At 39.0% G+C, this 25,381-nt stretch overlaps 1 protein-coding gene across 1 annotated transcript; it reads right to left on the bottom strand.

The window, feature by feature from the left end:
- Positions 1–592: 592 nt before the first annotated feature.
- PTP4A2 (protein tyrosine phosphatase 4A2) lies at positions 593–25,381 on the bottom strand. The gene is made up of 6 exons (XM_077788548.1): positions 25,229–25,381; positions 14,216–14,910; positions 10,162–10,254; positions 5,680–5,810; positions 4,260–4,334; positions 593–3,285 (listed from the first exon to the last, which is right to left on the bottom strand). The coding sequence occupies exons 2-6, from the start codon at positions 14,309–14,311 to the stop codon at positions 3,177–3,179; spliced, it is 504 nt and encodes a 167-aa protein (XP_077644674.1). The 5' UTR covers positions 14,312–14,910; positions 25,229–25,381; the 3' UTR covers positions 593–3,176.

Below are 25,381 nucleotides of genomic sequence, written 5' to 3'. Positions count from 1 at the left end.
GAGATTTCTCTGACGGCAGCAGAGCAAAGCTGATCGTTATCAGTGAAAAACCAGGGGAGGAAAAAAGCACCTGAAATTAATTTAAATAAATTAAACAGATCAACTTCTGTAAAAAAAAAAAAAATCCAGGCAAAAAAAGCACCTGAAATAATTTAATTTAATTAAACAGATCAACAGTGTTCTAGTGCTAAGATAAGAGGAAATATTTGGTATTCAGGAGCCCAAAAATCCCATTTTTACCCCAAAACAATTCCCCCATTCAGGTGCTGCCAGGTCAAGCCTCGTCCACAAAAGTTTTGGCAAAAGCTCCTGGGAAAGGTCAGAGCTGTTGTTTGGGCTCTTTCAAGGTAAATTTCCACCTCTTTTTATTTTTTTTTAATTTTTTGTGGGTTTTTTTTAACAGATAAAAGAATTGTTCCTTTTTCCCTGCTAAAATCAGCTTTTCCCAGCAGCACTTCCAAACCGCGGGGCACAAACTCTTGGAGATAATTAAACCCAATTAAAGGCTTTTTTTTTTTTTTTTTTTTTTTTTTTTTTTTTTTTTTTGACCATGAATGAGCTGCAATAAATGCGTCAAGAGGCAGAGGAAAAATCAGATTTTACTGCAAGAACTTTATTGCACCACGTTCAAGTGCTGAGCCTGGGGCACAGAGCCGCCCCCAGCTCGTGGGGACCCCGGCACAATCTGCATTTCCCCCACTAATTAAGGCTGGATACAATAATTAGGATATTAGAAATCAAGAGGGGAATTAGGGGAGTAGAGGGAAGAACGGGAAGTTATACACGGAGCATTTAAAATTTGTTTTTTTTGTTCTAAATTGGGGTTTTTCACCCAGTTCAGCACCTCCCCCTCGAATCCAACTTCCAGAATTTGTCAAATTGGTTTTAAAACCAGGACAGCTTTGGCTAAAAATTCCGTTTTTCTTTGCAGAAAAGTTCATTTTTATTCACTCCTCAGGCCCTGAGGATGGTAGGGGAAGGCAAAGGGCAAAATTGTGATTTCAGCCCCATTTCCCTCCCACTCCCCAGCGCAACACCCACCCCAAAAAACAATTCCAGGTCTACTTAATCCATGGAAAAATTTGGAATATTCCACAGGGAAAGGGAATTCAGCACAAGAGAATCAAAACCTCGAATCTGACTTTCAGTATTTATCAAATTGGTTTTAAAACCAGGATACCTTTGGCTAAAAATTCCATTTTTTTCTTTGCAGAAAAGTTCATTTTAGAATTGTGATTTCAGCCCCATTTCCCTCCCACTCCCCAGCGCAACACCCACCCCAAAAAACAATTCCAGGTCTCGTTAATCCATGGAAAAATTCGGAATATTCCACAGGGAAAGGGAATTCAGGGAGAAATTCTGGGAAGGGAGGATGAGGAAGGGATGGGGAGAGGCCTCAGCTGCAGGAACAGCCCAAGGACCTAAAATTCCAAATATCCTGAGGGAAAAATGCCCTAAACCTGGATCCAAACCCTCCCAAGGCTGGGTATTATGGAAAAAATATGGATATTATGGGGGAAAAAAATATGGATATTATGGAAAATTACCCGGGAGAAGGTGCGAGATCATCCCTGGGGCAGCCAAAATCAAAATTGGGTTTGGGAGGAGCAGCCGGGCCAAAATTGATCCTAAAATCCTTCAATTCAATCCTTGACACCAACAAAAATATCTTCAAAAATTCAAATTTTTAGGGGTTGCTGATGAAGGGTGTCAGGATTTTGGGGGAATTTGGGATTTTCCCTCCCAAAAACCCCAATAAAAAAGAAGAAAACAATCAAAGGTTCAGCTGAGAAAATTCCACCTCACAGCAAGTGAGGCCCTCCCTGAAAATCTGAATTTCCTGGCTCAGCAAGGTGGATCCAAACCCTTCCAAATTAGGGTATTGTAGAAAAAAATACAAATATTATGGGAAAATATCCAAGAAAAGGTGCTCAAAGTAACTCCTGGGGCAGCCAAAATCAAAAATGGGTTTGGCAGGAGCAGCCTGGCCAAAATTGATCCTATAATCCTTCAATTCATTCCCTGGCAGCCCCACAAAAAATCTACAAAAATCCCAATTTTTAGGGTTTGTTGATGAAGGGTGTCAGGATTTTGGGGTGGAAATTGGGAATTTTCCTCCCAAAAACCCCAATAAAAAAGAAGAAGGCAAGCAGAGGTTCAGCTGAGAAAATTCCCCCTCAGACCAAGTCAGGCCCCCCCTGAAAATCCCAATTTTTCCTGTGCTCAGCAAGGCTGGGAATGTGGACAGCAGCAAAAAAAAAAAAATTAAAATAAAAGCCTTTTCCATCTTTTTGACAGAGAAATTAATTTTAAATCCTTGTCTGAATCGCCCTTTGCTCACCCAGGACATTCTGGAACATCAGTCTTGTGTGCCAGGATGGATTTTCTGTCTAAAAATTAACATTTCAGCCCAATTCTTTGGGGAAAAAAAACCACTGAGACACAGAGAGAATCACAGAAAAAATCCCAAAAACAGATTCAGCACAGGGTTTAGGCAGTGAGGGTCCCGTCCAAGCCCCCCAGGAGATAAAATTCCATGGAAAACATCCCCAAAAAAATTTGGGATGTGCCCAAAAAGGGGTTTAAGGCTGTCAAGGCTGTTCCCTCCTCGTGTCCCTGGTTAAAAACAACAAAAAAATCTCATTTTTTAAAGAGTTTAAAAAGGGATTTTCACCTCAGGAATTCACATTCCTGGATTTCGGGGTGTTTTTTCTCACCTTTCTGCACAAGGAAATGCTCTGCTGCTTTTCCTTAGACATAAAGTTGACTTTATTTCTTTTCTTAAAAAGTTAAAAATACAGAAGGTTCAGAAACTGCTTTTCTCCTTGCAGGTTTGCAGCTTAAGGAGAAAACAATCCTTCACTGAAATGTTTCTCTTAATTGGCTTTATTATTATTATTATTATTTATTATTATTATTATATATTTTTCTAATTTTGGGGATTTTTTTCTCAATCATCACCTTTTTTTATTTTTTTTTTTTGTTAAGGACAGAGGTTGAGGAGTGCTGACTCCACCACTAATTTAATCTTTTTTTTTTTTAATTTTTTTTTCCTTTTTTTTCCTTTTTTTTTTTGATTCCAGATTCACATTTCCAGGTGCCAAGAGTCCAGAGAAGAGCCCCCCGCTCACTCCTGCCTTCCTTTTGAGATCAATAATTTGATTTTTGGTGTTTATTTATTGAACACAGCAGTGACCGTTGGCGTCTTTGAAGCGTAATCTCATTTTGGGCCGGTATTTCTCCAGGTAAAGCAGCTGTTTGGAATTGAAAGCTCCCCTCCTTTTCCTAAAAAAAAATTAAAGAAATTGGATATAAATTTAAAAAAACACCTTTTTGGTCACTTCAGGTAGATTAATTGCTTTTTACTTGTAATTTTTATCCGTTTCAGTGAGATTTTAAAGCTAAAAAAGCAGAATTTTGGTGGGAATTTTTTATCCGCCACCCCCAATAAAATAAAGCCATGGAAAACACAAATTTATTTAATAAATAAAATATTTCACGGGAATATTCTGATCAAATTCCAACTTTTTTTGTTGGTGTTGTTTTCATGGAGTAGGAGATTTTTACCTCACAAAATTCAAATTATTTGAGTTTTTTCTTCATATTTAAACCCAGATTTTAAGGGAGAGATCACCTGTTAATCCTCATTAACTAACAGCGATTTTTGTACTCCCATCCTTGATAATTTTACCTCACAAAAATCAAAATATTTGAGCTTTTTCTTCACATATAAACCCAGATTTTAAAGAGCAAGATCATCTGTTAATCCTCATTAATGAACAGCAATAATTATAGCCCCGGCCTAGACTTTTTTACCTCACAAAATTCAAAATATTTGAGCTTTTTCTTTATATTTAAATGCAGATTTTAAGGGAGAGATCACCCATTAATCCTCATTAATTAACAGCGATTTTGGTACTCCCATCCTTGATAATTTTACCTTACAAAAATCAAAATATTTCAACTTTTTCTTCACATTTAAATGCACATTTTAAAGAATAAGATCACCTGCTATTCCTCTTTAATTAGAATACATTTTTATACTCCCATTATAGACATTTCTTCCTCACAAAATTCAAAATATTTGAGCTTTTCTTCACATTTAAACCCAGATTTTAACAAGATATCATTTATTTTAGGATCAAACTCCTAAAAAAACCCCAAATCTCTTCCTCAACAGGCTCAGGCAGGTGGAAAATATCAGAATAAAAGATTCCTGGGAGGGTAAAAAATAGAAAATAAATGGAATTTTCACTTACTGCCTTATGAACTGAACTGCATCCTCATACTTCATCCCACATTCAATGAGAGCAAGAGCGACCAGAACGGGAGCCCTGCAGGAAAAAAAATTCCATTTTTAAGGGAAAAATCCCCAGAAATAATAAATGGAATCCTTCCAAATTCATCCATTTCTCTCCCAGACAAGCAGCAGAAGGGTTTATTTTTTTTTTATTTCTTGTTTTGCCCGATGTAAAATGATTTTTTTTTTATTTAAGGGATTTTGTTTCTAAAGGAAATAAAAATCAATAGAAGCTCTTTAGTGGGTGGGGTATGAGAATAATTGTGGATTTTTCACCTCGTTATTATTTGTAGATATATGTATTATATATCTATACATATAATTAATAATTTTTAAATATAATTAAATACCACATAATTTAAAAAATGAGTGAATTTAATAATAATTTTAAGAGTGAATTTAATAATAATTCATTTAATCATTATTATAGTGTTACTATAATAATGATTAAATGAATTATTATTAAATTCACTCTTATTACATTTATTCTGGGCACTGACCTGCCCAGCCCGGCCACGCAGTGCACAGCCACATAATATACAATATAGATTATATATTATATATTTTATATTATAATATATATAATTATATAAATATAGAATAAATAATATAAATTAGATATATTATGTATCATTTATAGAAATTTAATGTATCATTTATATAAATATATATTATATATATTATATTTCATTAACAATTTTTTAGTATAAACACCCCATAATTTAAAAAATAAATGTAACAGCAACACTCTAATCATGATTAAATGTACTAATATGAAATTAATTTTAATTTCAGCCAAGGAAGGCACTGACCTGCCCAGCCCGGCCACGCAGTGCACGGCCACATAATATACAATATATATTATATATTCTATTTTATTATTAATTTTTACTATAATTAAATATCACATCATTAAAAATAAATGTAACAGCAACACTCTAATCATGATTAAATGTACTAATATGAAATTAATTTTAATTTCAGCCAAGGAAGGCACTGACCTGCCCAGTCCGGCCACGCAGTGCATGGCCACATAATATACAATATATATTATATATTCTATTTTATTATTAATTTTTACTATAATTAAATATCACATCATTAAAAATAAATTTAACAGCAGCACTCTAATCATGATTAAATGTACTAATATGAAATTAATTTTAATTTCAGCCAAGGAAGGCACTGACCTGCCCAGCCCGGCCACGCAGTGCACGGCCACATAATATACAATATATATTATATATTCTATTTTATTATTAATTTTTACTATAATTAAATATCACATAATTAAAAATAAATTTAACAGCAACACTCTAATCATGATTAAATGCATTATTATTAAATTGATTTTAATTTCAGCCAAGGAAGGCACTGACCTGCCCAGCCCGGCCACGCAGTGCACGGCCACGCAGCAGCCGGGCTCCTCCCGAAATTTGCTTTTCAGGAGGTTCAGCCAATCCTCCACGATCTGCCCGGGCGGCGGAGCTCCGTCATCAAAGGGCCAGTCCTGAGGGGAAAATCCCAAAATCCCATCAAATCCACCGCCACCAAAACCCTGGAATCGGCACCAAAAAAAAACCCTCATCGACAAAATTTTGGTTTTTTTTTTTTTTTGCCTGGAGTTTCAGGTTGATATAATGCAGCGTGAAATGTTGAATGATTGTGATTGCACTTTGCTGTGAATTCTGCAATAAATGGGGTTTTTTGGACAGAAATCCATGCCCTCAAAATCCCATTTTATTGAAAAAAAATGTGAAAATCAATAGGCATTTTCAGCTAAAAATGCCTATTTATAAGAGAGAGAGGAGAACTCTGCTGCTGGTGGCATCCTTTGAAAATCCCATTTGTGCTCCAGGCGAAAATTCCCAAAATTCTCCTAAAAATTACCAATTCCAGAGGAGATGCCAGGAATTCAGGGAGCTCCCAATCACCTGGGTGCTTTCAATTTGGAAAAAAAAAAAAATCCCAAAAAAACCAGTTTTATCAGCAGAAATTTGCTCAAATAATGGGAAAAATCACATTTCTTGCTGTTGAAGGGGAAGCATCATTGATATTATGGATATCAACAACATTAGTATTATATATTAATTAAGATTGATATTATTTATATTTTTATAGCAATAATATTAATGATATCAATATTATATAATATATAATATATAATATCAATATGATAAATATATAATATCAATAATAATATATCAAATTACATAAAATATCAACAATAATATATAGTATCAATATAATAAATAATATCAATAATATTATAATATTTATATTATTCATATCAATAATCAAAAATGCCATGGAAGCATCTTCCCGTTTTTCCTGACACAACTTTCTTGGAATTTCTGCTTCAAATCTTTCCTTTCAGGCCCAAGAACAACATCTCATAATTTATAATTTTCTTGGGGAGTGCTCAAGAAAGAATGTAAAAGAGGAAAATAATAATAATAATAATAATAATAATAATAATAATAATAATAATAATAATAATAATAATGATTATTATTATTATTATTATTATTATTATTATTATTATTATTATTATTATTATTATTATTATTATTATTATTATTATTATTATTTAGCACTTTTCTTTGGATGACTGTGATGGATTTTAGCAGCAAAACTCCTGGCAGGGTCCTGGATTATTCCTCTGAAAATGGAAGGAAATTGGTTTAAAAAAGATCCTTCTTTTTTAAGGACATAAAAATCTCTTTTCTGAAGCACTTTTATTTCAAATGAAATAAAATCCTCTGTAATCCAAATTTTCATTCTCAGCACTTCCTGAGGAGCAAACACAGCTCAGCAATGTCCTGCCAGGTGAGAGCTGAGAGCTACAAAAACCCCCCAAAAATTGAAATATTTTTATATGGGATTAATTCACCGAGCCTGAGGAGAGCAGAGAAGTCCTTTGTTAAAACACTTGGAAAATTAAAAATATCTGGGACAACACGGCAAAGGGAAAGGCCACGGGGATAAGATCAGAAATTGAAATTTGTCCTTTCTAATAAAAGGGTTTTTTTATGGGATTTTCCACATTTTAGGCAGGGTGCTGCTTTTGAAAGAGGATTTTCTGTGCTTAATTGAAATTAAATCTTTTTATTTCATAGCCACACAACTCCTGAATCCACCCCAGCGCTGATAAAAAATAATTCTGGCAGCAGCAAAGTTTTGTTGGGTTTTTTTTTAATTTATTTTGAGCTCTGGGTTCCTGTTGGGACAGGACAAAAAAGCAAATTTTGCACAGTGAAAAGAGGATTGCAGGAAAGGGATTTATCCTCTTTTCCATTTTATTTTATTTTATTTTATTTTATTTTTGGAATAGCAAAACTCTTCCAGGAATGGCAACGCAGGTGGTGAAGTGACAGAATTTTCAGGTGATAAAGAACTTTTTTTTGGTAAAAAATACTGGGAATTAGGAACTGCCTGGATGTGTGCAGGATTGGAATTCCAAATAATTCCTGTGCCACGCTGGTGGGGAAAAAAAATCTAAGAAATCAAGGAGTGAGAAAAGGACAATAAGGAAAAATATTCCCTCAGGTCCTGGAGAGGGAAAAAGCACCACAGCACATCTGGAAGCCAAAAATGCCAAAAATCCCCTCAGAAAAAACAAATATTGGAGGTGAATAAAGGCACCACAGCTGTTCTGAAAGGCAAAAGGCCAAAAACTGACAAAAAGTGACAAAAAGTGACAAAAAAGTGACAAAAAAGTGACAAAAAGTGACAAAAAGTGACAAAAAAGTGACAAAAAAGTGACAAAAAAATGACAAAAAAGTGACAAAAAAGTGACAAAAAAGTGCCAAAAAGTGCCAAAAAAGTGACAAAAAAGTGACAAAAAAGTGACAAAAAGTGACATAAAGTGCCAAAAAGTGCCAAAAATCCCCTCAGAAAAAAAAAATACTGAAGGTGAAAAAAGCAACCACAGCACATCTGGAAGGCAAAAAGTGCCAAAAATCCTCTCAGAAAAAAAATATTAAAAGTGAACAAAGCAACCAGAGCAGCTCTGGGCTATAAAGTTATATAATACATATATAACTATATAACTATATAACTATAACTATAACTATAACTATAACTATATATATATATATATATATATATATATATATATATATATATATATATAAAACTAGATATATATATATAACTAGATATATATACATAACTATATATATATAATTATCTATATATAACTATATATATATATACATATATAACTATATATATATATATAAAATTATCTATATATAACTATATATTTATATACATATATAACTATATATATATAACTATATATAACTATATATATAACTATATATATTTATTTATTTATATATATTTATATATTTATATTTATATTTATATTTATATTTATATTTATATTTATATAATTATAAAATAATTTAGGTGTCACTCCTTAATTGGGCAACTTAATTAATTTTTGATCAGGTTCCAAAGGCCTTGCAGCAGGAGGTCCTGAGCCCTTTTTGGGCTGTTTTTGGGTCTGTGCAGACAGCGGGCTGAGGTTTTGATAAAATAACAATCAAAAGAGATAAAATAACAATCAAAAGAGATAAAATAACAATAAATAGATATAAAATCTGGGAGGAATTGTTCCCTCGGAGCCTGGATGGGGAGGGGTTTCCAGGGAATTTGTGGCTTCCCACCTGGATAATGGGAGTGTCCCTGGCCATGGTGAGGATGGATTTTAAGGATTCCGACCCAAAATATTCCAGGATTTCCTGGTTCTGTCCTGCCACAGGAATTTGTGGCACCCTCAGGCTCAAAAGGGGCATTTTGGGTAAGAGCAAGGAGAGGGATTTTCTCCAAATCCTGGGAAAAACAGCAGCAAAACCAAAAAAATTGCTGTGGTCAAAAACAGAGCAAAGCAGGCCTCAAGCACAGGGCTGAGCAGCAGGCTGCAAAATATTATACAAAATTATCGTAAATATTAGGGGAAATTCTACTAAATATTATGGGAAATTATACAAAATATTATACAAAATTATACTAAATATTACACTTAGTATAACTAAATATTATACTAAATTATACTAAATATTATAGTAAATTATACTAAACATTATATTAAACTATACTAAGTATTATACAAATTTATACTAAATTTTATACTAAATATTATACTAAACTATACTAAGTATTATACTAAACTATACTAAATATTATACAAATTTATACTAAATATTATACTAAATAGTATTAAATATTATACTAAATTATACTAAATATTATACTAAATTATATTAAATATACTAAATTATACTAATTATTATACTAAACTATACTAAATATTATACTAAATATCATACTAAATTATACTAAATATTGTGCTAAATATTATATAAAGTTATACTAAACATTATACTAAACTATACTAAATATTATGCTAAACTGTATTAAATATTATACTAAATATTATACTAAATTATACTAAACATTAAACTAAACTATACTAAATATTATACTAAACTATACTAAATATTACAGTAAATATTATACTAAATTATACTAAATATACTAAACATTATACTAAACTATAGTAAATATTATACTAAATTACACTAAATATTATATAGCATTATACTAAATATTATACTAAATTATACTAAATATTACACTACATATTATACCAATTGTTACACAGAATATTACACAAAACCAACCACTAAAAATCCAACCGAGCACCTCACGGGACCCACACCCACGCAGGACCCGGTGAGATTCTTCACCCGCCGTTAAATTTTTGGGGTTTTTTGGCCAATCCGGAGCAGCCCCAAAGCTGCGGAGGTGAAAATTCACATTTTTAGGCAATTTGTAAAGGCAAAACTCACCAGAACTTGGATTCCTTCCCTCTCGATGGGAGCCTGGTCGTAGGTGGCATCGCAAACCCGCACCAAGGTCGTCACCCCGTATTTCTTCAGCTCCTGAAACGCACCAAAATTTCATTTTTTCACCTTAAATGGTGCCCGGGAGGGAGGGGCAAGGGGCAAAATTGGTGAGGAAACGGTAAAAGAGACAGGGAAAAAAAATGAGGAATTTTGGGCGGGCGGCGGGGTGTAATTGGGAGAGGAAAATTGTAATTGGGAGAGGAAAATCATTAAGAGTGAAATTGTAATTGTAAGAGGAAAATTGTAATTATAAGAGTAAAATTATTAAGGGTAAAATTGTAATTCTAAGAGGAAAATTGTAATTCTAAGAGTAAAATTATTAAGGGTAAAATTGTAATTGTAAGAGGAAAATTGCAATTGTAAAATTGTAATTGTAAGAGTAAAATTGCAATTATAAGAGTAAAATTACAATTGTAAGAGTAAAATTGCAATTATAAGAGTAAAATTGCAATTGTAAGAGTAAAATTGAATTTATAATAGTAAAATTGCAATAAGAGAAAAATTACAATTGTAAGAGTAAAATTGTAATTCTAAGAGTAAAAGTTGCAATTATAAGAGTAAAATCGCAATTGTAAGAGAAAAATTACAATTGTAAGAGTAAAATTGTAATTGTAAGAGTAAAAATTGCAATTATAAGAGTAAAATTGCAATTGTAAGAGTAAAATTGAATTTATAATAGTAAAATTGCAATAAGAGAAAAATTACAATTGTAAGAGTAAAATTGTAATTCTAAGAGTAAAAATTGCAATTATAAGAGTAAAATTGCAATTGTAAGAGTAGAAATTGCAATAAGAGTAAAACTGCAATTATAAGAGTACAAATTGCAATTCTAAGAGTAAAATTGTAATTCTAAGAGTATAATTTCGATTATAAGAGTAAAATTTCAATTGTAAAATTGTAATTATAAGAGTAAAATTGCAATTATAAGAGTAAAAATTACAATCATAAGAGTAAAAATTGCAATTGTAAGAGTAAAAATTGTGATTCAGAGGATCAAACAAAAGCTGCTCCAGCTCGCTGTGACACTCCAGAAATCAGAATTTCCTCTCTTTTTGGGGCTGAATTGCACCCGTCAGTGCAGGGAGCGCTGAGAAAGGGAGGAAATTCCCAAGAATTGGGGGATAAAAACAAAAGGATGGGAGGGAGACTCAAAATCCCTCTGGAGTGACAGAACCCTGCACAAAACGGATAAAAAATGGATAAAAACGGAAAAAAAATTGATAAAAAACGGATAAAAAACGGATAAAAAACTGATAAAAACCAGATAAAATCAGATAAAAACCAGAAAAAAAAACAGATAAAAAACTGATAAAAACTGATAAAAAACTGATAAAAACCGGATAAAAACCGGATTAAAAATGGATAAAAAACGGATAAAAACCAGATAAAAGCAAATAAAAACCAGAAAAAAAAACAGATAAAAAACTGATAAAAACTGATAAAAACCTGATAAAAACCGGATAAAAAAACCGGATAAAAAACAGATAAAAACCGGATTAAAAATGGATAAAAAACGGATAAAAACCAGATAAAAGCAGATAAAAACCAGAAAAAAAAAAAACAGATAAAAAACTGATAAAAACTGGATAAAAAACCGGATAAAAAACGGATAAAAACCGGATTAAAAATGGATAAAAAAGGATAAAAACCAGATAAAATCAGATAAAAAACAGGAAAAAAACCAGATAAAAAACAGATAAAAAACTGATAAAAACTGATAAAAAACTGATAAAAACCGGATAAAAACCGGATTAAAAATGGATAAAAAACGGATAAAAACCAGATAAAAGCAAATAAAAACCAGAAAAAAAAACAGATAAAAAACTGATAAAAAACTGATAAAAACCTGATAAAAACCGGATAAAAAAACCGGATAAAAAACAGATAAAAACCGGATTAAAAATGGATAAAAAACGGATAAAAACCAGATAAAAGCAGATAAAAACCAGAAAAAAAAAAAACAGATAAAAAACTGATAAAAACTGGATAAAAAACCGGATAAAAAACGGATAAAAACCGGATTAAAAATGGATAAAAAAGGATAAAAACCAGATAAAATCAGATAAAAAACAGGAAAAAAACCAGATAAAAAACTGATAAAAACTGATAAAAAATGGATAAAAAACGGATAAAAACCGGATAAAAAATGGATAAAAAACGGATAAAAACCGGATTAAAAATGGATTAAAAAACGGATAAAAACCAGATAAAATCAGATAAAAAACAGATAAAAAGCATAAAAACTGGATAAAAACTGGATAAAAAACAGATAAAATCTGGATAAAAACCAGATAAAATCCGGATAAAAACCAGATAAAAACCAGAAAAATACAGATAAAACCCGGATAAAATCATATAAAAACCGGATAAAAACCGGATAAAAACCAGATAAAATCAGATTAAAACCAGATAAAAACCAGATAAAAACCCAGAAGGGCACAAAGGTGTGAAACCCAGCATTTTTGCTGGCCCAAAATTGGAATTTTGCTGATTTTTTCAGGTGTTGCTGTGACCCAGCAGAGGCCAATTGTGGCAGCTGAAATCCCTGACAGCTCTGGGATGGACCCTGGAGTAAAAGAACTCATCCTGTGAACCTGAAATTCAGATTTAATTTCATTTTCTGAGCGAGGAGAGCGCTCAGCCCCAGCTCTTCACTCAGCAGCTGAGCAATGGTTGATTTATTTGTTACAAGCAGTGCACTGCTCAATGGAAAACGACATTTAGAGGCAAAAAATCAAAATATTTTTATCACAGGATGGGTTGGGCGGGAGCTCAAAGCTCACCCAGTTCCACTGCTCGGGCCTTGGACATTTCCAGCTCCTCTGGGAATTCCCTGGATTTTTTACCTAAATTTCCCATTTTTCCTCTTTGAAATCATTATTGTGTCCAAGGATGCTTTGATGGAAAGGAGGATGTGTTTCTATCCCAAAAGTGAAGCTCATCCAAGCCAAGAAATGCAGGAATTCAGGAAAAAAAAAACAAAACAAAACACCAGAGAATTCTGTTCTCATATTGTGAGGAGAATGTGAAAAATAAAGACAAAAAAAATCCTGAGACTGGTCAGCAAATTCCTGAATTTGGACAGGAATTTGGGAATTTTTTTGGACTTATTATTCTTGTCCAAGGAGTAAATCCCTGATGGAAGGGGGAGATTTTGTATTCCAAAATTGGAGCTCATCTAAGCCAAGAAATGCAGGAATTGACAAAAAAAACAAAAACAAAAACAAAAAAAAAAAAAAAAACCAAAAAAACCACCAAAACAAAACACCAGTGAATTCTGTTCTCATATTGTGAGGAGAATGCAAATAATAATGACAAAAAAAATCCTGAAATTTCCTTCCAGAGGTGAGGAAGGACTGGTCAGCAAATTCCTGGACAGGAATCTTGAGGAATTTGGGAAAATTTTTGGATTTGTCATTTTTGTCCAAGGAGTAAATCCTTGATGAAAGGGGGGGGATGTGTTTCTATCCCAAAAGTGAAGCTCATCCAAGCCAAGAAATGCAGGAATTCAGGAAAAAAAAACAAAACAAAACACCAGAGAATTCTGTTCTCATATTGTGAGGAGAATGTGAAAAATAAAGACAAAAAAAAAATCCTGAAATTTCCTTCCAGAGGTGAGGAAGGATTGGTCAGCAAATTCCTGAATTTGGACAGGAATTTGGGAATTTTTTTGGACTTATTATTCTTGTCCAAGGAGTAACTCTTTGATGGAAGGGGGAGACTTTGTATTCCAAAACTGGAGCTCATCTAAGCCAAGAAATGCAGGAATTGACAAAGAAACCAAAAAAAAAACCAAAAAAACCCCCAAAAAACTCCAAAAAAAGCCCAAAACAAAACACCAGTGAATTCTGTTCTCATATTGTGAGGAGAATGTGAAAAATAAAGACAAAAAAACCCTGAAATTTCAGGTAAGAGGCACTGAGAGGGGAGGAAGGACTGGTCAGCAGATTGCTGGGCAGGAATTTTGAGGCATTTTGGAATTTTTTGGACTCCTTACCTCGATGAACTTGCTGAGGGTTGCATTGGTTGGGTTGTGAGTGATCAGGAAACGCAGATTCTCATAAGTAATTTCCACGGGGGCTGGACGGTTCATAATGGCAAAGAAAATGTGTGTGTGGGGCCAAAAAAATAAAAAAAAAAAAAGAAAAAAATCAAAAAAAGGGGGAAAATAAACAAAAAAAAAAAATCAATGACTTCGGAAACGTTTCACAGCAGAAAACATCAAAAAGATCACTAATATGCCTGGGATGGATGGGTTTGTTCCTCGGGGGGGGTTTTGCTCCTAGAAAAAAGCAGGTTTGCTTCCAATAATCCTCAATTCCTGGCGGGGTGGTATCCTTCAGGCTCCCGGAATTCCCACTGCAGGCCAGAATGGGGAATTCGACATGGAGGCACTGGTGAGGCGAGGGCAGGCAGGGCACGGCTGTGCCTCCTCTTCTTGGCTCTCCTGGGGCTGAGCTGTGCCAGGGAGGTGCTGCCAAGGGGCAGCAGATATCCCATAAATCTGAGACGCCTTTCCCCGAGTCTCCAAGGGCGAAAAAAAAATAAAAAAATGGGAATTCTGGCAGGCAGACAGGCGCGGGGAGCCCGCCGAGCTCACTTGGCGGCCAGGGCGCTGTGCTGGGCCTGGCAGAAGTCTGCCCTGACGCTCAGAATCGCCATAAATGTGCCAAGGGTGCTCCAACAGAACTCCTGGAATGGGGAAAAGAGGGAAAAGTTGGTGATTCTGGGCCCATCAGCGATTCCACACACAGAGAAATTCAAATTCAATAATATGTGCTAAGTATGGTCCAACAGAACTCCTGGAATGGGGAAAAGAGGGAAAAGTTGGTGATTCTGGGCCCACCAGTGATTCCACACACAGAGAAATTCAAATTTAATTAAATGTGCCAAGGGTGCTCCAACAGAACTCCTGGAATGGGGAAAAGAGGGAAAAGTTGGTGATTCTGGGCCCATCAGCGATTCCACACACAGAGAAATTCAAATTTAATAATATGTGCTAAATATGCTCCAACAGAACTCCTGGAATGGGGAAAAGAGGGAAAAGTTGGTGATTCTGGGCCCACCAGTGATTCCACACACAGAGAAATTCAAATTTAATTAAATGTGCCAAGGGTGCTCCAACAGAACTCCTGGAATGGGGAAAAGAGGGAAAAGTTGGTGATTCTGGGCCCATCAGTGATTCCACACACAGAGAAATTCAAATTTAATTAAATGTGCCAAGGGTGCTCCAACAGAACTCCTGGAATGGGGAAAAGAGGGAAAAGTTGGTGATTCTGGGCCCACCAGTGATTCCACACACAGAGAAATTCAAATTTAATAATATGTGCTAAATATGCTCCAACAGAACTCCTGGAATGGGGGAAAAGAGGGAAAAGTTGTGGATTCTGTCCTGATCAATGATCCCCCAACAGAGAAATTAAAATTCAATTAAATGTGCTAAGTATGGTCCAATAGAACTCCTGGAATGGGGGAAAAACAGCGGGAAAAATTCATGATTTTGTGCCCATCAGTGATTGCCACACAGAGAAATTCAAATTTAATTAACTGTGCCAAGGGTGCTCCAACAGAACTCCTGGAATGGGGAAAAGAGGGAAAAGTTGGTGATTCTGGGCCCATCAGCGATTCCACACACAGAGAAATTCAAATTTAATTAAATGTGCTAAGTATGGTCCAACAGAACTCCTGGAATGGGGGAAAAAAGGAAAAGTTGGTGATTCTGGGCCCATCAGTGATTCCACACACAGAGAAATTCAAATTTAATAATATGTGCTAAGTATGGTCCAACAGAACTCCTGGAATGGGGGAAAAACTGCAGGAAAAGCTGGTGATTCTGGGCTCATCAGTGATGGCCACACAGAGAAATTCAAATTTAATAATATGTGCTAAGTATGCTCAAACAGAACTCCTGGAATGGGGGAAAAGAGGGAAAAGTTGTGGATTCTGTCCTGATCAATGATCCCCCTACAGAGAAATTAAAATTCAATAATATGTGCTAAGTATTGTACAATAGAACCCCTGGAATAGGGGAAAAACTGCAGGAAAAGTTGGTGATTCTGGGCCCATCAGTGATTCCCCACACAGAGAAATTCAAATTCAATAATATGTGTTAAGTATGGTCCAACAGAATTCCTGGAATGAGGGAAAGAGGGAAAAGTTGGTGATTCTGGGCACATCCGTGATTTCCCACACAGAGAAATTAAAATTCAATAAAATGTGCCAAGTATGCGCCAATAGAAGTCCTGGAATGGGGAAAAAAGGGAAAAGTTGGTGATTCTGGGCCCATCAGTGATTCCACACACAGAGAAATTCAAATTTAATTAAATGTGCCAAGGGTGCTCCAACAGAACTCCTGGAATGGGGAAAAGAGGGAAAAGTTGGTGATTCTGGGCCCATCAGCGATTCCACACACAGAGAAATTCAAATTCAATAATATGTGCTAAGTATGGTCCAACAGAACTCCTGGAATGGGGGAAAAAGGGAAAAGTTGGTGATTCTGGGCCCATCAGTGATTCCACACACAGAGAAATTCAAATTTAATTAAATGTGCTAAGTATGGTCCAACAGAACTCCTGGAATGGGGGAAAAACTGCAGGAAAAGTTGGTGATTCTGGGCCCATCAGTGATTCCCCCACAGAGAAACTCAAATTAAAATAATCACTAAAAAAAACCCCAAGAAATCAGTCCTGAATCATAAATATTGTGGATATTCTCTTAAGATATTGTGCCAAGTATCCTTCAAGAGAACACCTGGAATTGGGGGAAAAACTGAGGGAAAAGTTGGTGGATTTTGTCCCCATCACTCACCCACCCCAGAGAAACTCAATTTAATCACTAAAAAACCCCAATAAATCAAAGTCCTGATAGGTCTAATCATAAATATTGTGAATATTCTCCTGGGATTTGCTGTAATTCCTGGAGGCACCAGGAATAAGGAATTCTGTGTTTCCCTCCTGGAGTAACAGAAAACAGCACAAAGCCAAGCACACACTTGGAAATGTCACAGGCACAGCCCCACCTGCTTGGATTAATCCCAAATATATCAAAAATACCACTGCTGTGCTTTTATCATCTGAACAAAACCAGCAGCAGGAGCAGAAATAAGGGTATAATAAATAAAATAATAAAATAGAATCCATTTTTCATGTATTTCAGCTCCTGCTAGCAGATAAATTCCACCCAACTCGAAATATCCCCCAGGAATCGATCAAAGCGATGGCCAAATGGTCATTTAGCAGCAATAACTTTTAGTTATTCTCAATTATTTCAGTTATAACCATAATAAACTTTGGGTTATTCGCTGCCTTATCTCTATTTACAGACCTGGGCTTTAAAGGCAGCCACAGCTCTCAGCTTGAAAAGCCAGAATTCAAAACACAAAATTTCAGCAATAAAGGGTGGAACAAAGTCCTGAAATTCAGGGGGATGAAAATGAGAGTTATCCCAACAGCGCCTCACATCAGAAATATTAAATTATCAGCGTGGTTTTTTTAAAGTAATGAAGCCAAGGGATTGCTGCTGATGCTTTTTTTTTATTATAATTTTTTTTTATGAGGGGAAAAAAGGTTGGAATCAGCTGGATAAAATCCCAGCCCGCAGGCAGGAGTCACAAACCCACAAGTGGAGTGGAAAGGTCAGCGTGGCACCACTGGAGTGAGGAAAATTAGGGAAAAACCCACCCCAAAATTAGGGAAAAACCCACCCCGAGGAGTGCCCAGTGTTTAATGAGACCCTCACTTTCACACAGGCAAATTAAGCAGCACCAAATTACCCTTTTTCAGTGCAAAAATCACCCCAATCACCGCCTCAAAGTACAGCTTTCCGTGCCAAAAATGAGATTAATTAGCTTGCCAGAGGCAAGGGAAAAGCTGCTCTCAATCACCTCCCCCGACCTCGAGGTGGAGTGACTGAAATACAAATTTCCACCACCAATTCTGAGATTTTTCACCCACAAAAATACCCCCTAAACACATCACACTCGAGTCCCTGCATTTATCAATTCATTCTCTCAGAGTACAGGAAATTCAAGAGGTGAAAGCCCAATTAGGAGAATAAAAAACTGTTTAATAAATAATTTAATGGCAAAATGAGGAGAAAGGAAAACCTCCATTCCTCAGATTTGGTTGGAAGAGCCTCATCCAGAGCTATTTTTGCCCTGGAAGTTGTATCAAATCAGGGTCATTTTGGATATTCTTTGAATTTCACCCCAATTATTTTAAAAGGCAGTTGTACAAACAATTTACCAAGTGATTAACAAGTGGAATATTTCATTTCCAATTAACAAGCGGAGCTGAGAGTGCAGCTCCTGCTCGGAGTGACTGAAATACAAATTTCCACCACCAATTCTGGGATTTTTCACCCACAAAAATCCCCCCTAAACACATCACACTCGAGTCCTTGCATTTATTAATTCACTCTTTCAGAGTACAGGAAATTAAAGAGGTGAAAGCCCAATTAGGAGAATAAAAAAGGTTTTAGAAATAATTTAATGGCAAAATTAGGAGAAAGGAGAACCTCTATTCCTAGATTTGGTTGGAAGAGCCTCATCCAGAGCTATTTTTGCCCTGGAAGTTGTATCACATCAGGGTCATTTTGGATATTCTTTGAATTTCACCCCAATTATTTTAAAAAGCCGTTGTACAAACAATTTACCAAGCCATTAACAAGTGGAATATTTAATTTCCAATTAGCAAGTGGAATATTTCATTTCCACGTGTGCTCAGAGTGCCAAGGAGTCACCAGCTCCTCTGAAAACCAGGAATGACACCAGCTCCCCCTTCCCAAAGGAATATTCCTGAAGTATTTAATTAGCTCCTAGCTCAGGAGTGATTAAACATGTATTTTTACTAAAGCACTGTATTTAATCCTGAAAAAAGTTATTTCCAGCAGGATAAGGAGTTGATGCAACACACAAGGCTAATTTTAAAAGGTTGGGTTGCTGGCAGATATTGAGTTTAAAAAGAAAAATCAGGCTTCTCATTAAGAAAATTAAAATTTTTTGTCTAGACTTTCTAATTTTTCCCCAAGTAAAACATTTCAAAAATTCTCTCTCTAAGTAAATTTGCATTTCAAAACCCCAGGAGAATAAACTGCAACCAGGTGTGTGGACAGCAGGAAAAAAGGAATGGTTTTTCAGCCAATTAACCTTCAGATTTTCTAGTCAGAAAGCGAGATAAGGCATGGAGAGGAACCAAAAAAAAATGATGATGCTGGGCTGGAAAAGGGAGCAGAAGCATCCAAGGAGGAAAAGCAGAGAGGCAGCAGGACAGAGAGGTGGGAATGAACATTCCTGGAGCTGGGAGGCAGCTCCTGGAGGTGTCACCAGGGAATTCTGCTCAATCCAGGTGTTATCTGATCAGTCCAGTTGTTATTTGATTAATCCAGATGTTATCTGCTCAATTCAGGTGTTATCTGATTAATCCAGGTGTTGTTATCTGCTCAATCCAGGTGGGAGGGATTTTGGGAAGTTTTTAACACAGATCCCACCAGGATTTCCTCCCCTCACTCACAGCCTGAGCCGAGGTAAATCTGAGAGGAATTTCTTCTCAAATGGGCAAAAATAAGCTGAAAATCTATGGAAAAGGCAGGAATTAAGCAGCACAAATTAATCAAGGTAACAACTGATCAGGGGAGAAATGAATTCCTGGCTTGACAGGAGCTGGCTGGGAGTGAAATCCCAAATAGCCACAATGAATTTAAGATTCCTAAATCCAAGGGTAAAGGAAAAAGCAAGGAATGACGGCGTGAGGAATTCCCAGTTCCATCAGCTCTTCCAAGAGAGAGAGGAAGAGGGAGAGGAACAGCTGAGAACAGCTGCAGCTTCCAGGGATTGCAGAACAAGGATCCCCCTGGAAAGGTCACCGGGATCCCCATTCCAACGCCCCAGGCACAGGATGCAGCGAGCACTCCCTGCTAATTTGTTACTGGGAATTAAAATGATCCTCGGGAAGGCCTCCAGCAATCCCAAAATCGTTTTGTTCCTCTGGAATTTGTGAGCTGCTGGATTTTCCTTTTCCATGATACCTCTGGAATTTCCACAGGTGAAAGCAGCACCGTCAAACTTCCATCCCGCCTTGGGAATTTTGGCTTTTCCTGCCACTCTGCCCATGCCAGGTTTTGTTTCCCCTTCCTGAAAATTCCCCATTGAGTGACCCCTCTCCATCCCCACGCTGCCAAAATATTTTCACCTGCAACATTTTCCACGTGAAAGACGCCAAAAACCTCCAAAACCAGCCTTAAAACTTAAAACCACAAATCAGCCAGAACCCAAAAAAAACCAAAAAAAAATTTCTAAAATATCCCCTGAAGGAGAAAAACCCTGGAATTAAATGGTTTTTGGATGAACTGAAGGAAGCCTGCTCAGACTGACACGTGCCTGGAGAGGGGTGAGGTCCAAAAATTTCACTGTTCTGCCCTGCCCACCCCTTCCCAGTCCCTCCCAGTCCCTCCCAGTTTGCTGACAAGCTCTGGGGGTGACTCACTCTGTGTTTCCTCTGTGGCAGCAGATCTGCCCGAGCAGGAACAAGAAGCTCAAAGAAGCCTCGAGTGGCAATGCCACTGTCAGGAAATGGTGACAATTGTCACCTGCCCAGGGGGAGGAAGGCCTGAGGCAAAGCTCACCACATCCCTAAACTAGAAAAATCACCCTGGGAACACCGGGAGGCAGCTGGACACTGCCACAGTTCTGCCAGGAAAGTGCTTCATACTCTTCTTCCCTGCTAATGCTGTTCTGACATTGGGATTATTTACAAAAAACACCTTCCCCACCCATCACTCCAGTTTTTAAAGGACATGTTGGAATGGTGCTTGCATTCCATGCCCAAAAAGTTGAAAGTGTGTTTGAAGTTGCTAAAACTTTGAAGTCAAAAGCAAAAGGCTCTGCTAAGAAAAAAATTAAAACTTGAGCCTCAATCCTGTTTAAGCCATGGAATTATATTCACACGAAATCAAAAATTACTTTCAGCAATTTGTTTGCGACATCAATAAGCCTTTCCTAAAAACCAGAAGGCTGAGTTGTCTAAGCTGGGCTTTGAAAACAAGGTCCTGCCTGATCAACAGCTCAGCCTAAATATTCTCACACCAAATATCAAAACCCAACACCAAAAACCCCATTAACGAGTCGAGCAGGACTTAAAAGCAACTTCAAAAAAAATCACCCAGAAAAACACAGAGAAGCTGCAGAGCTGAGTCACTTGCACCTCGCTCATCTGCCTAATTTGAGTTTCCATCCAGCTCTGCTGGGAAAACGCCTCAGTTTGGAGCTGAGGAGTTAAAGCAGGCTGACAGCCCAGCCTGGGGCTGACTGATAAATGTCACTGCCCGGCCACAAAGTCCCAATTGTTCCCAGGCACGGCCCATTCTCTCTCTCACAGCTCGGTTTTCAGAGCTGAATTTTTATTTTTTTTAGGAGGGAACACACAGAGAAACAAGAAGCGAGGAAAAGCTACAATTAACAGTGACCAACCTGGAGAGCTGGGAAAGAACATCTCGGCCTCCTCCAGCCCCTCAGCATCAGCAAAAAGCTGTGAGATGATACCAGGGTCACAGGCACTCCGAAGGGATTTGATATTTCTTATTTAAGAGGTGTTCCAGCTCTCAGCTGGCTCAAAAAAGAGCAACCTCCAAGGCATGGGGGTTGATTTCCAAGGTTTTCACGGAGCTGCTGTGAATCTCCAGCTGTCAGAGGCACCCAGAGCCCCCAGCTGCTCTCTGCCAGGGCAGGAACAGCCCTGAAAATGGGTTTTTCCCTCCCAAAATACAGGAGCTACAAGCATTATTTGGAATCCCAGCATGGTTCAGGTGCATTAAAGCTCATCCATGGGCTGTCCCAGGTGACTCCAAGCCGGCCTTGGGCACTTCCACAGCTTCTCTGGGAATTCCATCCCATCCCTCATCACCTCACAGGGAATTCCTGCCTAAAAAAACTCCTAGGCAGGAATTTTTAAACTTCTGTCAGGGTGAAGCCGTTCCCTCTCATGCTGGCACTTTTGTAGGGAGCTCCCTGCTTGCCCTGCTCCTTTCCCAGCTGCAGATCTCCCTCCTGGAGCCTTTCCATGAATCACCTGGATCTGCCTTCCCAGGTATCAAACCTGGAATTCCAGAGGGGGCAAAGTCCTGGCAGGAGCCAGGGGAGCAGCCTGAGCTCTGCCCTGAGGCAGGGAAAGCTCTGAGCACTGCAGTGGGGAAGAGCAGGATGGATCCCTGCAGGGAATTCAGCCTGGAATCATTCACTGAGGTGTTTTTTGAGGTGTTAAAAAATAAATAAATAAAAAGAGAAAAAAAAAAACACAACTAGATCCTGAGTAAGACCCACATTCCTGGCTGTGCATCCACACTCCTACCTTAACTCCAGCTGAGTTGATTAAATCCAAGTATTTCTACATGTTGAGTCATAAGCAGACAGAGTTTTCTGGCTGCTGCTAGTGGTGGGTATCTCTTTTTTTTTATTTTTTATTTCCTTCCCCCCCCCCTCTTTAAATCCTAACTGCAGTTCTGAGTCAGACCCTGCCTGGTTCGTTCGGGGAGTTTCGAGGCGAGTTTCCATTTATGCAGGAGCTTTTTCAAAGCCAAATTTCTGCCTTCCTCCTCCTCCTCCTCCTCACCCCGAAACCAGCCGAGAGAGCGCACACTGCCCCGGGGAGAAAATGCAGGTGGTGACTAATCACAGCCCAAAGAAGCCAATTCCAGCACTTCCCCACAGCCTCACCTGTGCTCCAAATCCTAAAGCTCAGCTCCTTCTCAATCCCAAACTCACCCCGAGCTGACACTGCCCAGAAATCCGCCCCTGCCTGACTCAGACCTTCCCGCAGGTCACTCGCAGCACCCCCGGGCCACGCCAGGATTTTTTTCCCGAGGCGTTGCTCGGCTCAGAATCCATCGGCTCCCCCTTTCCCAGCCCCAAATCCCACGGGGTAACAGCCCTTTATCCAGACAAACCGGCCCCACAGCCCTGCCCCCAATTCCCACCCCAGGAAAACCACCATATCCTGGACACCCCTTCCTTTCCTGTCCCCCCTCCAGCCTGAGAAATGTCACCCCTCACCCCCAGCTTTTTCCAGCCCTAAACACAGAAAAAAAAAAAACTTCACCCTTTGCAGGCCACTTCGAGGATTCTCTGTCCCACCCCTCCAAAAAATACATAGCTTTTATCAAGCTTGTCCCCCATTCACACAGGAATAGGTAACACCCCTGCCCTCAAAACACTCTCCAAATGCCCCCCAACACCAGGTAAAAAAACCCCAAAACCAGGCACAAACTCCCCCAAAAGCCAGGTACAAACCCCTCAAAAACTAGGTACAAATTCCCCCCCAAAGCCAGGTACAAATTCCCCAAAAAGCCAGACACAAACCCCTCAATATCCAGGTACAAAATCCCCCAAAATCCAGGTACAAATCCCTCAAAAACCAGATACAAATTTCCCCAAATCCAGGCACAAATCCCTCACAAACCAGGTACAAACTCCCCCCAAAGCCAGATACAAATGCCTCAAAAGCAGATACAAATTCCCCCCAAAAAGCAGGTACAAACCTCTCAAAAACCAGATACAAATTTCTCCCAAAAACCAAATACAAATTCCCGCCAAAGCCAGGTAGAAACCCCTCAAAAACCACATACAAATTCCCCCCAAAAACCAGATACAAATTCCCCCCAAAGCCAGGTACAAATCCCTCAAAAAGCAAATACAAAATCCCCCCAAAGCCAGGTACAAATTCCCCCCAAAAACCAGGCACAAACCCCACATCCCACCCTCCTGCAGCCTCCCTGTCCCCCCCAGGAAATGCCGTCCCTTCCTGAACATCCCCCCAAAACCACACAAGGCTGGGGGTGGGCACTGAGCCCCCCCACATCCCCAAGATGAGGAAGACCTCCCAAAAAAGAGAAGGGACCCCCAAAGCTGCAGGTCAAAGCTGTCCCCAGCCAGCCCTGGGGACCCTCCACAGGCACAGGGGGACCCCCAGAGCACCCCCAAGCACAGGGGGGACCCCAGAACTTTGTGCTGCCCCCAAACCTCCTCTTGGCATGCAGGGAGCCCTCAAAGCCCCGCAGGATCCCCCAAACAAACCCCACAGGCCGGGAATTTCCTCCACAACGGGAAGGACTCCCCAAACCAGCCCCTGAAGCTGGGCAGAGCCTTGGGGACCATCAAACCCTGCACCCCCAAACCTCCTGCATCCTCAAACCCACCCCAAACCCTAAACCCCCAAACCTACCCCAAACCCTGCACCCCCAAACCCATTTCCAAATCCTGCACCCCCAAACCTCCTTCACCCCCAGAGCCACCCCAAACTCTGCACCTCCAAACCCTGCACCCCCAAACTCACCCCAAACCCTGCACCCCCAAACCTCCTTCACTCCCAAAGCCACCCCAAATCCTGCAGCCCCAAACCCACCCCACACCTCCTGCACCCCCAAACCCTAAACCCCCAAACTCACCCCAAACCCTGCACCCCCAAATCCTGCACCTCCAAAGCCACCCCAAACCTCCTGCACCCCCAAACCCATTCCCAAACCTCCTGCACCCCCAAACTCACCCCAAACCCTGCACCACAAACCCTGCACCCCCAAACCCACCCCCAAATCCTGCACCCCCAAACCCACCCCAAACCCTGCACCCCCAAATCCTGCACCTCCACAGCCACCCCAAACCTCCTGCACCCCCAAACCCATTCCCAAACCTCCTGCACCCCCAAACTCACCCCAAACCCTGCACCCTCAAACCTCCTTCACTCCCAAAGCCACCCCAAACCCTGCACCCCAAACCCTGCACCCCCAAACCACCCCCTCAGCCTTCCCCAACCCTGACCCTCCCACAGCCTCCCCCAGAGCACAAAACCCCCTCCAAACCACCCACAAGGGCCGAAGGAGACTCTGCAGGCCCCCCAGAGCAGGGAACCCCCTCCAACCAAACACGCCAAGCAACACCCGGGATTCCCCGAGCCCCTCCGCCACCTCTCCCCCAGCCCCCGGGGCGGCGCGTCCCGCCTGGCCCGGCGCCCTCCGCGGTTCTCACCGTGGGCATTGAGCGGGCCGGGGGCCGGGCAGGCTCCGTGACGGGGCTGGGGCTGCGCTGGGCCCGGTCCGGCCGGAGACACCGAGAGCCCCGCGCGCCGCCACACGGCTCCGAGCGCACAGGCCGCGCCCCCCCCCGCACACCCACGGCCCG

This window comes from Lonchura striata, chromosome 26 (genome assembly GCF_046129695.1).
Source record: "Lonchura striata isolate bLonStr1 chromosome 26, bLonStr1.mat, whole genome shotgun sequence".
Lineage (NCBI taxonomy): Eukaryota > Metazoa > Chordata > Aves > Passeriformes > Estrildidae > Lonchura > Lonchura striata.
This window is presented reverse-complemented; position numbering and strand designations above follow the sequence as displayed.